The 17,668-nt window shown below is 36.1% G+C and overlaps 1 protein-coding gene across 6 annotated transcripts in view; it reads left to right on the top strand.

Moving 5' to 3' along the window:
* The first annotated feature begins 325 nt into the window (after positions 1-325).
* Positions 326-17,668, top strand: part of ndufaf7 (NADH:ubiquinone oxidoreductase complex assembly factor 7) — a 33,755-nt gene continuing 16,412 nt past the window's right edge. The window contains exons 1-7 of one of the 6 annotated variants that reach the window (XM_067417404.1): positions 326-501; positions 5,165-5,325; positions 9,864-9,944; positions 10,020-10,130; positions 15,590-15,800; positions 15,886-15,944; positions 16,055-16,168. In XM_067417404.1, the coding sequence (XP_067273505.1) occupies positions 462-501; positions 5,165-5,325; positions 9,864-9,944; positions 10,020-10,130; positions 15,590-15,800; positions 15,886-15,944; positions 16,055-16,168 (777 nt within the window). In that variant the 5' untranslated portion in view covers positions 326-461. Of the gene's footprint in view, positions 502-1,211; positions 1,888-4,457; positions 4,586-5,164; positions 5,326-9,863; positions 9,945-10,019; positions 10,131-15,589; positions 15,801-15,885; positions 15,945-16,054; positions 16,169-17,668 lie in introns of those variants that run through there. The other 5 variants (XM_067417409.1, XM_067417407.1, XM_067417406.1 and 2 more) reach the window with 5 other exon arrangements.

Genomic DNA, 17,668 nt, shown 5'->3' on the forward strand with positions numbered 1-17,668 from the left:
TTTTTTTTTAAAAAATGTTTATTTCGTCAACTTTTATGTCTTGATTCTTGTTCCTTGTGACCATTTTTTTTCTTTCTTTTTTTCTCTTTCTGGTTTTCTTCGCACATTTAAACTCCGTTTGTGTCCCAATGGAAGTGTCTTACATTGTTGGTGGTTCCTTGTCTTGTTATGTGTATATTGCAATAAAATAGTCAAAATAATAAAAAACTCCGTGGCTCTGCAGTCAAGACGAGTCAGACCCATAGACCGGGAAAGGAACTATCACGCCACCAGGAGATGGCAGTAATGCACTGAGAGCGAACTGCCAAAAAAACAGAAGAAAAAGACGACTCAGAAAGAACCGGAAAGAACTTAGGACTTATGACAGCGGTGTGTTGCGGGTGTGTGTCGCACGTTAGTGTTCATCTCAGCATTAATTTTTGTGATTTCGGGGCATGAAATAAGTTGTCAATGAGAGAAGCATGAGGATTATGCTGGGGCTGAAGCGGCTAATGCCAGGAGGTGAGATGAGTTTATTTAGTGATACATAGGCTATTGTTAATTAAATACTAACGTGTTGAACACTAAAACATTAAAGCAATGGTAAACGTTTCCAGCAGTGCGCTGCATTCTTGTCATATATTCTTACTACGTTTCGTGCTTAGCTCTTCGAGTGTCACTCAAAATAAAACTTAGGTCTGATAAATAGCAGATAATACTATGCATGCATGTGGTAAATGCACATACGCTACTGCTTATATTTGGCAATTAAATACAATACAAATAAATATAATGGCATCATTTTATAAACCTTTCATATAACTAATTATCATAATAACTGATTATCGTGGCAACGTAAAAAGGTTTGTAGAGATCTCTCAAATAATGACAAAAATAGCTACTTTGAAGTATGGGTAGGTGGTACACTTTTTATGTCAGGTGGTTCAACCAATAAAATTATATATATATATATATATATATATATATATATATATATATATATATATATATATATATATATATATATATGCAATAATAATGGTTTCATAAATTTTTTAAAATGCAAGTAATCATATATGTTAAATTTTAAAACGTAATATACATAATATAATCAAGTTATGTACATGACATATGATGCATGAAAAGGGTGCAATGGCCTGGAGTTTGTTGTTGTTACCTTTTTCAACAACAAACAAGCATGATCAAATATGCTGGGGTGACCAGTATAGGCGATTGGAACAGAAATTATCTCAGATCGCGTTTTGTTTTATGGATTATTTAATAGATAGATGGATAACCTTTGATAAAGTATGGGGGTTTTGTATGAAAATTTTTTGCATTTGAGTGTAGAGCATCATTCAAAGCATGCAACTCTTGTGTGGTCTTGAGCTATCAGCCTAAAATTTAAAATCCTCATGAAATCTAAATTTACTTTGTTAGCACATATTAAAGCAACACTAGGTAACTTTTCAACCTTCATAATATATTTTTTAAGACTCTTGTGATGATAAATCGACTTACAATAGGTTGAATGACACGTCTGCCATAGCCTGATGGGGTCTGTATCGTTTTTAATAGTACTTTTAAACTCCGGGTTTCGGGTAGTAACCCGAGAAAAAAAAGAACTACAAAATTCGACTGCTTTACGGCATATACGTCACTTCCACCACCACCCACACTTCCTTAAATTCCGACGTGCGAGCCCAACTTTGTTCGTCGGATAATAAAGTCATGTCCGAAGCAGCACAGACAAATAAGAAATAAAAGGTTTTGTTGGAGGAAAGCAATAAGAGGAAACGAAAAAGTGATGGGATTAAAGGCAGGACGAGGATCAACATGTGACCAGCGTTTGCTTGTCGGCGTGAGCTGAAGGAGGCGTGCCCGACCGATGCTGTCATGCTTGTTACGGTGAGCTACCACTCAAACATTGAACTGAAGTATCATATAGATTCTGTAAAACGCTAACCAATAGACTACTATAATGATGCTGGCTTGTAAACGTGAGCATCGTGATTATTTGGCGTTTGAAAAAAATAAAACCCATGAAATTATATTCATATGACATGCTGAAACATATGCCACTGACTAACGTTACCTGGGATGAAGACATTTCACACGCGACGCCAGAAGAACTCTGAACTCCTCTTGCAGTGTTCAGGGGAACTGTTAGTGCTGCACCGACCCGCGGCGCCACTTTTATGAAGTTATTTGGCCCGCACCGCACAACTGTATATATTTTTACAACCCGCCGCGCACCCGCGACCATTAAATAGACATACGGGGTCCGCGGGTTATGAGACGACCCACGCATCACTAGTTCAGGGCTATCAGGGTTGTCATGTCAACAAATGCACACGCGATGGCATCTCCTGTTGTAGGATGACAGCTCTTACGACAGTAGTTGAGGACATTATTTTTTCCAAACTGTTGGGGGACCCCGAGAGCAAAAGTAGCCAAGTGCGGCTTTAAAGGTCTTAGGGTCAAGAATTAATCAGTGCAAGTTAATACACAAACAAAAAAAGGTTTGTCGCAGTAATCTTTAATCAAAATATGAAAAGTAACTTCCGGTGTCATGACAAATCCTGTCACCCTGTGAAATCATGTAATTCTCAAAAAATGAAAATTATTTCATTAATTACTCACCCTCATGTTGTTCGACACCCATAACACCTTCGTTCATCTTCAGAACACAAATGAAGATATTTTTGTTGAAAGCTGATGGCTGAGAAAGGCTTCAGAAAGGCCTCCATTGGCATTCAGTACATTTCCACTGACCCACTCACAAGACCCATGAAAGGCACTAAAGACTTCGTTACAAAGTCCATCTAACTACAGTGTCTGTACAATAATTTTACGAAGCGACAAGAATAGTTTTTGTGCGCAAAATCGAAATAATTACTTAATCCGCCAAGTTATTGTCTTCCGTGTAGGTCTCTGACGTGAACTCACCTGGAACTCACGCGATAGCGGCGCTCTTCCTCTTCCAGGTCACGTATTGAACGGTGGAGCTGCGTCATATTCTCACGCATGCGTCGAGTTCACATCAATAACTTGGTGGATAAAGTCGCTATTTTGATTTTTGTGCGCACAATAACTATTTTCGTCGCATTGTAAAATTATTGTACAGCCACTGTAGTGAGATGGACTTTGTAACAAAGTCTTTAGTGCCTTTTATGGGTCTTGTGTGTGGGTCAGTAAAAATGTACTGAATGCCAATAGGGGCCTATCTAAAGCCTTTCTCAGCCATCAGCTTTCAACAAAAATATCTATATTTTTGTTTCCGAAGATGAACGAAGGTTTTACGGGTGTCCAACGACACGAGGGTGAGTAATTAATGGAATAATTTTCATAATTTTCATTAATAACATGCAGATTGCAGACAATTTTGGGAGACAGAATAAAAACAATAATATATTTGTAAATATTTATTTAAACCTGCAATCATCCACTGTTAAAAAGCTTAATCTTATGATGTCAATAACAACCAATCTGTGAAATTTGGTGAAATATGCCTTTATTGTAGGTGTGCAGTATATATTGTGTGCTGTGTGGAGCTTAAGCGATAACACTTTATTTTAGGGTTCAGTTATTAACTATTAACTAGTTGCTTATTAGCATGCATATTACTAGGATATTGGCTGTTTTTAGTAATTATAAAGCACATATTAATGCCTTATTCTGCATGAGCTTATTCTACATCTCTTAATCCTACCCAATACCTAAACTTAAATGCTACAAAAACTACCTTACTAACTATGAATAAGCAGTAAATTAGGAGTTTATTGAGGCAAAAGTAGTAGTTAATAGTGAATGTGTTCCCCATACTCAAGTGTTACCGTTTTAAGCTTAACTTTGTTCATCTTTACTACCTGTATGAAATAATCCATAAAACAAAACACGGTCTGAGGTGCTTGCGCTAAAAATAATTTAATAATAAATAATAATTTCTGTTCCACTCGCCTGTATTGGTCGCCCTGCCCACGACAGGGTCTCATCAAATCAAATCACCTTTATTTACATAATGTTTTTACAAGTCCAATTGTTTCAAAGCAGCTTCACAGTGTTAAAGGTGCCCTAGAATGAAAAACTGAATTAACCTTGCCATAGTGAAATAATAAGAATTCAGTACATAAATATCACATACTGTGAGTCTCAAACACCATTCCCTCCTCCTTCATATGTAAATTTCGTGAATCAAAAACACCATGGAAAAATAAGTGCTTCTCAACATAAACCCAACCGTGACGCAAGCATTGGGGAACATTTATATGCACGCCCCCCAACATTTGCATCTGTCCAAACCATAGACTGTCCAAACATGTTCATAGTCAGTCGGAACTGACGGTAACTGGGACTGCAGGTAAACAAGACACTGGAGGATAGCAAAAACGGCTCTCATGACACGTCATGTTTAGGCTGTGCAGGGGATGTCTGGACTTTTCTACCCTTCCCACAGATAAAAAATGTCAACAGTCATGGTTGAGGTTTATTATGATCGGATACCACAACAATTTATTTCAAAATCGTTCGTTTGTTCGGCCCATTTCAAGCAAGCTTCGCTAAGCGTCTTAAACTGAAGAAAGGGTCAACTGTATTCCTGCAAGCAGTAAGTAGTGATTTATCCACTTATTGAGCTGTTTAAACAATTTCTGATTAAATGGAAAGTTTCTTAGAGAGACCCGATTGTCTAGATGACGCAAGATGCTAGTACAGTAACAATAGGAAACTCCAACTACCATACAAAACTAATATTTGAAGATATTTGAATGAAGTCTATTCTGCTCACCAAGGCTGCACTTATTTGATCCTAAAAACAGTAATATTGTCAAATATTATTACAGTTTTAAAAAAGGTTTATTTTTTTCAATAATTTAAAATTTAATGTATTCCTGTGATTGCAAAGCTGCGTATTCAGAAGCCATTACTCCCGTCTTCAATGTCGCATAGTACTTCAGAAATCATTCTAAGTTGCTGATGTTAATTATAATTTTTTGGTGGTGGTGGTTAATTTTTTGGCTAATCCATTAAGCCTTTCTTACAACAAGATGTGCTTACTGCTTAATATTACTGCTTACTTACTGCCTAAAAACCTAAAAACTTAGGGTTTTATCTTTTTGTAGAGAGAGATGACAGTCACAACAACTGTATAAGCTGCATAGTAATAATACAGTGCTGTCTGTTGTAGTGCTGTGGACCATTTGGGGAAACAGATCCTGCTCAAATTCTTCCATCAAGAGAGTGGAGTCAAACAAATCGACCCTTAAACATCTTATTTCCAAAATCACTGCCACAGGTCCAATTTCAGTAGCTGAGTATATGAGGGAGGCACTCACTAATCCAGTGACGGTATGTATCATATTACTTTTTATACTGTGTATTATGGAATTCTTAAAGGCCCACTGAAATCAAAATTGAAGTTTTTTTAGCTTTTAGTTTGACAATGTTAGCCTTAAAGGTGCCCTAGAATGATTTAAAACAATATGTTAAATTGTTCTCTAATATTTAAATAGAGGGTATGTGGCTTATTTAAGGTCAACATTTGTCCAGACACATTTTTACAGGTCCATTTACAACCCTAGAAATTGTCCCTAGGATGTAATGCTCTGTTTTTGCCTTATTTGAAAGGGTCATGGATATTAATGTTGAGCTCTGCTCTGCTGTGCAATGATTTTACAATGATATCTTCTCAGCTTTGAATCACGAACTGGGTAGCGCGTAAATATGTTGTTTACAGTAACGTTATAGTTTGACAGTAGAGTACTGATTTAAAAGTCAATTTATTTAGCCAAACAAAGTAATGTAGAAGCCACAAAAGTCAGTGTCATGTTTACTACTCACCCGCTGCAAAATGATATACTTCAGTTCTCAAAAATGTATATTAATTTAACAAATTGACTAGAAGCCTTGTCAAATGACTATCGTTTCAACTTAGATGGTGGAGAAGGTGACGTTAGCTACAAGAATCGAGTGAGCGATCTTTAAGCAACGAAATAGTAGTAGTAAACGTAGTTGGTTTCTGGGTTATGTTTTAATGATGAAATATAGGCTAATTTAGATTTCAATCCGTCAAAAGAGATCGACATGCGTATCTACTGTTGTATTTTATGACAGCACTGGCAGGAAATAATATTAACCTTTGTCATTTGACAAACTGTTATGTGAGCTGCTTGGAGTTTCCAATTGTTATTTTACTAGCATCTTGCGTTGAATCTAGACAACACAGGGGATATCATTGTAATGTTATCTTACTAAGAAAGTTTCAATTTTGACCGAAATGGGTTCGACAGTCAATAAGTGGATAAAATCACTACTTACTGCTTGCAGGAATATGGTTGAAATTGGCCCTTTCAGTTTCAGGAGACGCTGAGCCCAGGTTCGAAAAACTCTCCGTGGTGAAATGGGCCGAGCAAACAAACAACTTTGAATTATATTGTTGCGGTAGCCGATTGTAAATAAACATCAACCATTCTTTCTTTTTTTTTTTTTTTTTTTACAGTCTATGGTTTCAAGGCACTTAAAGGCACCTTTAAATGTTTTGTAACATTACAATTAGGGCTGGGTAAAATGTAACTTTTCAAATGAATCGCAGTCCTTTTTTTAATTATTAAATTAGGGGTGCACAATAACCTTTTTTATAACCAATTCAATGCCAATGCTGAATTCGGAGTATCGGCCAATAATAATCTGATATCAGTGGTGTTTTTTTTCTTATTCATTGTAGACTATGTATACCTTTGTGTGTGGAATTGATTATCACTTTTTTATGTGTTAAACACAATCAACTAAATGCACACTGCTTAATTATAGAAAAAAGTGTAAAATATGTAATCATAAACTATGACATATTATAAATTTGACTAGTAGTTAATTCAGCAGCAAAAGTGATTCTAGAAAAAATCTCTGGTAATTTTATAAAATGTTAGGAATATTTATTGGGAAAAGATTATCTAGTTAACTTATCGTCCCCCATGAAATAAAACATAAATAAATAGGCTTATAATAAAATGTACACTACCATTCAAATGCTTTCAATGTTAAATTCAATTAGATAAAATTCAATAATAAGCACAAGATTGATTTACAACATATTTAAGCAGAGTATTGGTGGTGATTTTCAATCCTGTAGCCTTTGGCAATGTTTATATGTGACTTACCCTGTTGCTCCAAGATTTACAGACAATTTTTTCAAAATCATGTTGAAAACTTTCTTGAAACTCTTGAAAACAGAGTTTTTGGGTTTTGGTTGAATGTTTTGGCTTTCAGTGAAAAATAATCATATTTATCCCTTGTTAGTTTTAGAGGCTATTTTAAGAATATATTGAATCCTATGTTTTTTATGTCAAATTAGTTCTACCCCTTCATGTGAATGCGCAAAACAGAGGGGTGGAAGTGTAGGGGTAAGGGGTAGAAATGGGATTGAACATCAAATTAAAGTGTTAGTAGATAATAAGCAGAAAGTCTACTAATAATCTTGATTAAAGTAATACTAACACATTCATTTAATGATTAATACATACTCAAACAATACAAAAGAACACATGAGGGAAATTGGATACATAATTTTACATGTCTCAAGTGATTATACAACTGAGTAGGAAAAGACAGTTATAATCATACACAAAATGTCCTGGAGATATGCATGTTCCTTTATAGAAGGTTTTCCATGAATGCATGGGAAAGAGTCCTTTTTTATGGGCATTATGTATGTTTCAATAGGGAAATGGAGTGAGAGTTAACTGTTTTACATTCCTTTTTGTCGTAAAAGTCATATATCACTGCCGTGACTTTGCTGCCACGGTACCGGGGTCCTGTTCTATCCTATTGGAGGGGTCAAAAGCTATATTATCAAATTTAAATTACCGGTGTAATTTATATATATATATATATATATATATATATATATATATATATATATATATATATATATATATATATATATATATATATATATATATATATATATACACACACATACATATACAGGTCCTTCTCAAAAAAGTAGCATATTGTGATAAAGTTCATTATTTTCCATAATGTAATGATAAAAATTAAACTTTCATATATTTTAGATTCATTGCACACCAACTGAAATATTTGAGGTCTTTTATTGTTTTAATACTGATGATTTTGGCATACAGCTCATGAAAACCCCAAATTCCTGTCTCAAAAAATTAGCATATCCTGAAAAGGTTCTCTAAACGAGCTATTAACCTAATCATCTGAATCAACTAATTAACTCTAAACACCTGCAAAAGATTCCTGAGGCTTTTAAAAACTCCCAGCCTGGTTCATTACTCAAAACCGCAATCATGGGTAAGACTGCTGACCTGACTGCTGTCCAGAAGGCCATCATTGACACCCTCAAGCGAGAGGGTAAGACACAGAGAGAAATTTCTGAACGAATAGGCTGTTCCCAGAGTGCTGTATCAAGGCACCTCAGTGGGAAGTCTGTGGGAAGGAAAAAGTGTGACAAATAACGCTGCACAATGAGAAGAGGTCCCTGAGGAAGATTGTGGAGAAGGACCGATTCCAGACCTTGGGGGACCTGCGGAAGCAGTGGACTGAGTCTGAGGCTACAGGTGCCGCATTCCCCAGGTCAATCCACTTTTGGGCTACAGAGAAGCAGCACTGGACTGTTGCTCAGTGGTCCAAAGTACTTTTTTCGGATGAAAGCAAATTTTGCATGTCATTCGGAAATCAAGGTGCCAGAGTCTGGAGGAAGACTGGGGAGAAGGAAATGCCAAAATGCCTGAAGTCCAGTGTCAAGTACCCACAGTCAGTGATGGTCTGGGGTGCCATGTCAGCTGCTGGTGTTGGTCCACTGTGTTTTATCAAGGGCAGGGTCAATGCAGCTAACTATCAGGAGATTTTGGAGCACTTCATGCTTCCATCTGCTGAAAAGCTTTATGGAGATGAAGATTTGGTTTTTCAGCACGACCTGGCACCTGCTCACAGTGCCAAAACCACTGGTAAATGGTTTATTGACCATGGTATTACTGTGCTCAATTGGCCTGCCAACCCTCCTGAGCTGAACCCCATAGAGAATCTGTGGGATATTGTGAAGAGAAAGTTGAGAGATGCAAGACCCAACACTCTGGATGAGCTTAAGGCCACTATCGAAGCATCCTGGGCCTCCATAACACCTCAGCAGTGCCACAGGCTGATTGTCTCCATGCCACGCCGCATTGAAGCAGTCATTTCTGCAAAAGGATTCCCGACCAAGTATTGAGTGCATAACTGAACATAATTATTTAAAGGTTGACTTTTTTTGTATTAAAAACACTTTTCTTTTATTGGTACCTTTTATTTGAGGTAGGAATTTTGGGTTTTCATGAGCTGTATGCCAAAATCATCAGTATTAAAACAATAAAAGACGTGAAATATTTCATATATATATATTGTTTTCTGGAAGCTGCATTCAGATCCCTTTGTTGAATAGGCATGACGTGACTGCTGCTGACATGGTCCAAAACATAGTAGATAAGGACCAAATTGATTACTTATAGGACTACTATAAGAATATAAGCACTGACATGTTTTAAATGGCTGTTGTATTATCTTTACCCTATTTGTGCAAATCTAGTCTTTGATCCTTCTCCCTTCTTACATTAAAGAGCTAGGAACATTTTATTATTTTGAAAAAGCAGACTTCATGGAGAAATTTGGATTTTTTGTCACCCCATGTCTGAATTGTACTGCCTGCAAGAATAGCAGTAGCTCAGTAGATTGTATACAGCATAAAACAATTTATTATCTGGACAAGAATGTTACATAGTAAGTGTTTATGCATTAATATAAACCTACATACCCACATGATGAGCTAATTAGATTGTAATCCATCAAAATTCTGTAATCCACCAAAACTCTGTTTTCTGTTTTTTTAGGGATATTATGTGAAAAATGACATGCTTGGAGCAGGTGGTGATTTTATTACGTCACCAGAGCTCAGTCAGATTTTTGGTGAGGTAAGCATTGTTTTAAATACAAATTGAACATAATACCATATACATTTATTTAAAAAAAAAGTATTTCTTTTACAGCTGTTGGGTGTCTGGTGTGTCAGTGAGTGGATGGCAGCGGGGAAATCCAGTTTGTTCCAGTTAGTGGAGCTTGGACCAGGTAGAGGTTCATTGGCCAGTGACATCCTGAGGGTAAATACTGCAATGGATATTGCCTGGTAGAAAAAGGTGCCATAAAGGTGCTATTTTTTTATTATTTTAAAAATATATTAGGCCTAATACATTCGTAACATGTTATAAAGTGTTTCCCATTTGGCTCAATCGTATTATTTAGATTGAAAATAATAGATTTTCTATTTTTCAAATGTCAACTAAAATAACTATTTAATACAAGGCCTTTAAGTAAAATATGTGTTTTTCTGAAAGAAAACAAATAGGACATATAAAGTAATAGATTTAAACGGCACTTAAAAATAAAAACATGCAAAAAAGTTATCTTAAAACACACAAACTTTTGAATCTTAAGCCCATATAATGGGGTTTCTGCAGACACCCTTGAAACGATTAAAGTTTTTCATCCCTGAAAACAAAATGAATATGTTTTATTAATTAATAATGATCTAATATTAAGACTAGGACTGTCAATCGATTAAAATATTTAATTGTGATTAATCGCATATTGTCATGAGTTAACTCTCCAAAGCCACGCCCCCAAAACACATGAACGAGCTACACCAGCCGCTCAGCTGGAAGACGCATTATTTACCTCAGACGAGCAGTGTGCATGTAGTCACATCATGGCAGAATCACATGTAATAAAAAAAATTAACTTTATCAGTATGAATATAAACAAATAAGATGTCTTTTAGTACTCACTATCAAGCTAGAATACCGGTACTGGTAAAGTTTAAAATATATTTTTGTTTAATTTGATAACGAGCAAGTTATATTTATAAGGCAAAGAAAACGGGTAGCATCATGTTTTTCAGTTATACTGTAATGAAGATGAATTTCGTATAAGATTCATAATATATACAGTGTTTTGCATGTAAGAGTTTCCATGATGAAAGCATTGTTGATTAGAAGTAGCTAAAGCTAACTTAGTTCTAAAAAAAGTTCCTGGATGCGGTGTACTAGCTTTTACACATGCATTTTGTTATCTAAAGTTAAATTTTGCGAAATTCAACAGCGATCAACTTGAGCTAAACATATTGAGTATTTTTAATCTCTACTAATGTCTAAGTGTATAACATTGTAACTTTATGCTAAGTAATGTTATGTTAGCTATATTAGGCGGCTTCATGTGCTCTTGATATATGCTTCATGAAAACATAAACCAAAAAAATTTATAATCAAAGTGAAAGATTACTGTCCAGCAGAAATACAGCCAGCAATGAGTCGTTTTTCAGGTCCCTCAGTTCTCACCATCGTTGAAAAGCCACGCAGATATTTACTCGCGTTTGATTTCTTTGTTTATCCAAAGACTTTCTGTGCATTGCCTTTTCTCGTACTGTCTTCCTTTTTTGCATTGTTTGCCTTCGCTGACTGTAAAACCCTGCACTGTGAATTTTGAATGCTCTTTCTCTGCCATTATTTTGCCTAGGTTTCTTGCCTCTTGAACTACTCAAATCAAACGAGCGTGCACATGTGGGCAGATCCTGTAGCGAAAGCGGTGGTTGCCATGGTAGCGAGAGAGAATGACAGTCGCCCAAGCCAATCATTTGTTTTGTCCCGAACGAAAATAATGAGCAGTGTTTATTGCAGATTAAAAAGTCTAGAGTCACTCGATTTTTATACTCTCCTTTTCAGAGTACTTACATTTTAATTATGTATTGACATATAAAGAAAGTTTAAACAAAATTGGAAAAAAGTGTTTTAGATCAGTCCTACCTATCCCACCTTTAATGATTAACTCATCATTAACAAATCATGACTTTTTTATAACATCAATAAATGGCATTTTAACAATTTACAAATGTGCTGTTATCTTAAAAATAATTCAATCATGAAATAAATTAAAATAGATCAATAGATGTTTGATGCGTTATTAGATGATACTTTATTTATAACATATATCATTAAAGTATTTTTTGTCAAAATTGTTTTAGTATCATCTCAATAAACTATGGCTAATTATGAACAGACCATTAGTAAATGATCAGTGTAAGCTGGTCTGTGTTCAAAAGCACACAAATGCAGGTCTGCTAATTTTTTTTAATTTAAAACAGAACAGCATTTTTTATTTGTTTTCAAGGGGAAAATTTATAAATGACTTATATCTAAATAAACAAAACATTCATAACATTTTAGCATATTAATTATTAATAATTTATGAATGTATACTAATGTTTTGTAAATAATTAGTTCCTAATTAACTAATACGTAACTTATAACTGAACATTATTATTAATTGTTACAATTTTTTTCATAAAGCAATGCTATTGGTCAACCTTTACGTCTGTCAGTCTATTTGACAAATATTTAATCAATGAAAAGCACTTGTGTTAAATCTCATTACGCTATTGCAGTGTTTCCCAACCTTTTTATAGCACCCTTTGAAAATGTTCAAAATTTTGTGGCACCCCCTCGCATACATTACACTAGGGGTGTAACAGTACACATTGCTCACGGTTCGGTTTGTATAACGGTTTTAGGTTTATGGTTTCAGTACGGTTTGGTATTTGCTATATGTTCAGGGGAAAAAAGATATAGAATACTGTCAAATAAAAATAAAGAAAATAAGAACAAATAATATAAATACAAGCAGCAGCACAAATAATTACTGTCGAGCAAAGATACTACTAATAATAAAATAAACAATGCTTTTCAGGTTTTTCTAATATTCGTTTTCAGGTACAGATATTGAATAAAATAATTAAATGTAAAATAACTGCATATTTAACTGTTTAAATTAAAGATTAATCATTATTAAACTTACAAAGGCTATTCAATCAAGAGCAGTGAGTGATGTTCCTATCTTTTGTTTGCCATTAATCAGACAGCAGTAAAGGCTACTGCCCCTTTAAGACCTACTACACAGATATGTGTCATCTTGTTCGACTCATCAAGATGGACATGTTAACATACTTCTTGTGTAAGTTTGTCCGTTTAAGCCATAGACTGTAAAAAGCACAAAACTTGAACGATAACTCAATATTTGCGAGCTGTGAGATGAGTGCGTGCTTTCGGATGATGCACAGAGACAGATCTTCTCTCAGCGCGCGAGTTCTCATTCGCGTCTTCTGGCTCTACATGTGGGTTATGACCGCAAAAATAACTGGTCATATTTGAACATACGGCAGCACTCGCATGCATTGAACAAAGTTTAGAAAGAGAGATCGTTTTGCCCACGTGTTTCTTTTATCCCTGTTGTAACGTATCACCGAGGAGCCAGCACGTGTATCATCGACAGAAACATAAATAAAGCATTATTTTCAAGTTACAACCCATATTATAGATGCATCATAAGATGTGAGATGAACCGCGGTGCGTACACAACACCCCTGCTCACATCAGACCTGCACCCCGTTTGGAAAGCTTCGCCCCTCCTCCGGCACACAGCACAGCGCAGAACGTAATCAGTGATCTTGTAGGAATATAGTGTGGCCCCTTTAAGAGATGCGTGTTTCCTATTGCACTGCAGGTATTGTGTGTGTGTGTGTGTGTGTGTGTGTGTGTGTGTGTGTGTGCTGGTAATTACTACGTTATGGGGACAAAATGTCCCCACAAAGATGGCAATATCCGACATGTCCTTGTGGGGACATTTTTTGGTCCCCTCGAGGAAAACATCTTATAAATCATACAGAAGGAGTTTTTTTGAGAAAGTAAAAATGCAGAATGTTTCCTGTGATGGGTACGTTTAGGGGCAGGGGGAGTGTAAGGGGATAGAAAATAAGGTTTGTACAGTATAAAATCCATTACGCCTATGGAAAGTCCCCATAAAACATGGAAACACTACGTGTGTGTGTGTGTGTGTGTGTATTGGCTGGTAATCCCTACGTTATGGGGACAAAATGTACCCACAAAGATGGCGATATCCGAAATCCTTGTCCTTGTGGGGACATTTTTAGGTCCCCATGAGGAAAACATAAATCATATAGGAGGAGGTTTTTTTGCACTTTTTTCGACCTGGAGTCTAATACAAATTAAGCTGAAAATATGGTAGCTTATGTAGGCTATAACTAGCCTGACAAGCCAGACCCAAATCAAGATGTTTGGTCTGGAAACTCACCATAGACAGGGCTCAATCCGAGGGGCGGGATAAACGGTTATCTTTCAAACTCCCTCTGCACGCAATAGGATAACGCTACCACCAACCAGAGCAACGAATGTGAAACAGAGCTTGTTGATAGATTAAACATTCGCCGTATCCGGTCAGCAAAACTCCGAACACATCTTCCCTTTTTAAGAATGATCTCAGTGCTGTTCCTTGTTCTTTTCTCAGAGAAAAGCTTAACTCCAAGTCTTCCAGAATCGCGGTCAAAGCTGATTCGAAAGACCGCCGCCGTTCGCCAGTTTCTGTGTTTATTAGAAGCGCGCAAACACAACTCGGCCGTCATCATTATGACCCCGCCCACCAACTCTATACACAATGTGATTGGTCCGGCAAGAGTTAGGGGAATACAGCTCAGAAGGGTATTGAGAGTTGCTAGACGACACTTGCGGGCAGATTAAATTTGCTGCCACTAGGGTGCATCTAGATTTCTAGGCTAGGCTATAACTGCACTTGTTTTAGAGTAATGTTATTGAACCCTTTTCTTTCCCTATTAATGTTTGCTGCTGCATCCTTTACGTCTATGGCTGATCTCAATTTCTCCAACTACGGCCATGGATCAAACAGAAAATGCGCGCTGCATTAATCGCGTGTTAATAAAATTAGTGCCGTTAAAAAAATTAATTATTTGCTCTCTGAGCTGTGTTTTGCATTGCTGTGAGAGGCAGGTTTTCTGCATTTTTTTTAATGTACTCTCTAATTTTCTTAACTAGTTTTTCATATTCTGCACTTAAAGAGGCAGATAGAGAACATTTGCTTCTGGCTGTAAGTGTTCCTAATAAGGCATACAAAATTAATTGGAATATACTTAATTTTTCACTTATTATTCAATTTAACTAAAGAATTGTAGGGGCATCAATAATTGTTTTAGAGGAGAAAAAAAACTATAAATTAGGCAAGGCAAGGCAAGGCAAGTTTATTTATATAGCACATTTCATACACAATGGCAATTCAAAGTGCTTTACATAGAAAGGAATTAAAATAGGGCTAAAAAATGCATAAGAAAAAAAAAAGGCAGTCTTTTTAAATTAATAAATTCTTAAATTAAAAGTTGACATTTAAAAGATTTTCTGTGGATATTTTGAATGAAACACTGTCCTCAGGAATTAAAGTTCTCAATCACTATGTAAAAATATTGGTCATACCTATAAAGCACCTTAAATTTGAAAATAGAACGAGAGAGGGCAATGCCATTTATTCACCATGGAAGGCAGTCTTGTTTAAAACACAATGCAAGTGTAGCCTAATGCAATAATAGTAGCCTAAGCACAAACTAATGACTGTACAATTTAGAATAACAAAGAAATGCATTATGTGCTTACAAGTGTGGGGTTGCCTTGAATTTCATAAGGACAAGTGTTGTGTTTGTATGTGCCAGGTTTTCAGTCAGTTAAAAGCTGTCCTGGGAGAGACTGATATCTCTGTTCATCTTGTCGAAGTCAGCCCAAAGTTAAGCCAACTTCAGGCCAAATGTCTTACTGGAGACCAGACATGGACACACAATGATGATCAGCCTGTTTATCGCAGTGGCACCACATGTACTGGCCTGCCTATATACTGGTACCACAGGATAGAGGATGTTCCAAGGGGTATGAATGCACCACACTGACACACTCTCTCCTTGATAAGGTAATAATGCTTTCTTGTAATCAAAGTCTGTTTTCCTTTTGCCAGGTTTTAGTGTCTTCCTTGCCCATGAGTTTTTTGATGCTTTACCCATTCACAAGTTTCAGGTACACCAGATTGTAAAGTACAATATTCACATGACATGTTAAAAACCTTAGCACATTCATTTTAAATAGTAATTTTCAAACTTAAACATCAGCAATACATAATCTTTTAGAAAACAGAGAATGGCTGGAGGGAGGTGATGGTTGATATTGACCCTGAAAGTCCAGAAAAACTGAGATTTGTGGTTTCTCACAGGCCAACACTGGCCTCCAGCATCCTTATACAGGTGAGTTCTCTCTCCCTTTGCCGAGAACATTTATGTGGCCAATCATAGTCAGCAGATGGAAAGAAAAGTCCATTTTAAAATTTAAAAACAACATCTGTTAAAGGGATAGTTCACCCAAAAATGTAACTTAAATTTTTATCTGCTTACCCCCAGGGCATCCAAGATGTTGGTGCTTTTTTTTCCCAGTAGAACAAAAATTAAAATTTTTAACTCAAACCGTTGCTCGTATAATGCATGTCAATGGAGTGTTTTCTATGAGAGTCACTATGAGAGTAAAAAACACACAGACATACAAATCCTTATTAAAACCATATGGCTCGTGGCGGCACATTGATGTTTTAAAACATGAAAAGATCGGATTCTGCGAGAAACTGAAAAGTTTTATTTTTTATTTTTTATTTTTTTAAATCAGACGAATCTCATCTGGTGCAAGAGTTTCAGCCCGGCACACAGGAAGAGTTAAATAGTCTGTAATAGGTGCTCTTGGGAAAGGGGAAAAGTCCAATGACACAAAAAGGCAGGTCCAAGGCACTCAGTCAGATGTAAACAAAGGAGAAGGAATGAATTAAGCCTTTATTTGGTATGGCTTAAAGTTGCCCTAGAATGATTTGAAACAATATTTTAAAAGGTTAGTTCACCCAAAAATGAAATTTCTTTGACTCACCCCAATGTCGTTCCACACCCGTAAGACCTCTGTTCATCCTCGGAACACAGTTTAAGATATTTTAGATTTTAGTCCGAGGCCATTCTGTCCTTTGAATGTAAGTGGATACCCACTTGCTGTCCACGTCCAGAAGGTAATGAAAACATCATCATAGTAGTCCATATGTGATATCAGTTGGTTAGTTAGATTCTTTTGAAGCATCGACAATACATTTTGGTCCAAAAATAACAAAAAATACGACTTTATTCAGCATTGACTTCTCTTCCGTGTTCCTCAAATAAAGAATCAAACGGTCATGATGGAAGATTCGGATCGTGTGTCAAATTGGCAAACTACTGAAATCAAGTGACATTGACGATATGAATCACGAATCAATCTGCTGATTCTCGACCGTTTGAATCTTTATTTGAGGTTTGAAAACAAATCCGGAAGAGAAGACTATGCTGAATAAAGTCGTATTTTTTGTTATTTTTGGACCAAAATGTATTGTCGACCCTTCAAAAGAGTCTAACGCCTGTTTCACACCGCAAGCATGAGCAGCGCTTCAGTGTAACTACACCGTCACTGCAGCTGCACAAGAGTTTTCACACTGGAAGCGTTTGTACAGTGTCACTGCAGCGGCTTCCACAATGCTAGAGCCTATAGCTGTCTGAGTATTACATACTAAACTAAAAGAAAGTTTATTATATTTTCTGGCTAGTTTACTTGACTTTTTACAATCATACCCATACTTTCACCCAAACTGAATAATTAAAACAAGTTTAAAGGTAAATTTAAAAACATAAATTTAAAAACACTACACATGCTTCTTGTGTGCATTTTGAACACTTTTTGTG

Source organism: Pseudorasbora parva, chromosome 15 (genome assembly GCF_024679245.1).
Source record: "Pseudorasbora parva isolate DD20220531a chromosome 15, ASM2467924v1, whole genome shotgun sequence".
NCBI classification, from domain to species: domain Eukaryota; kingdom Metazoa; phylum Chordata; class Actinopteri; order Cypriniformes; family Gobionidae; genus Pseudorasbora; species Pseudorasbora parva.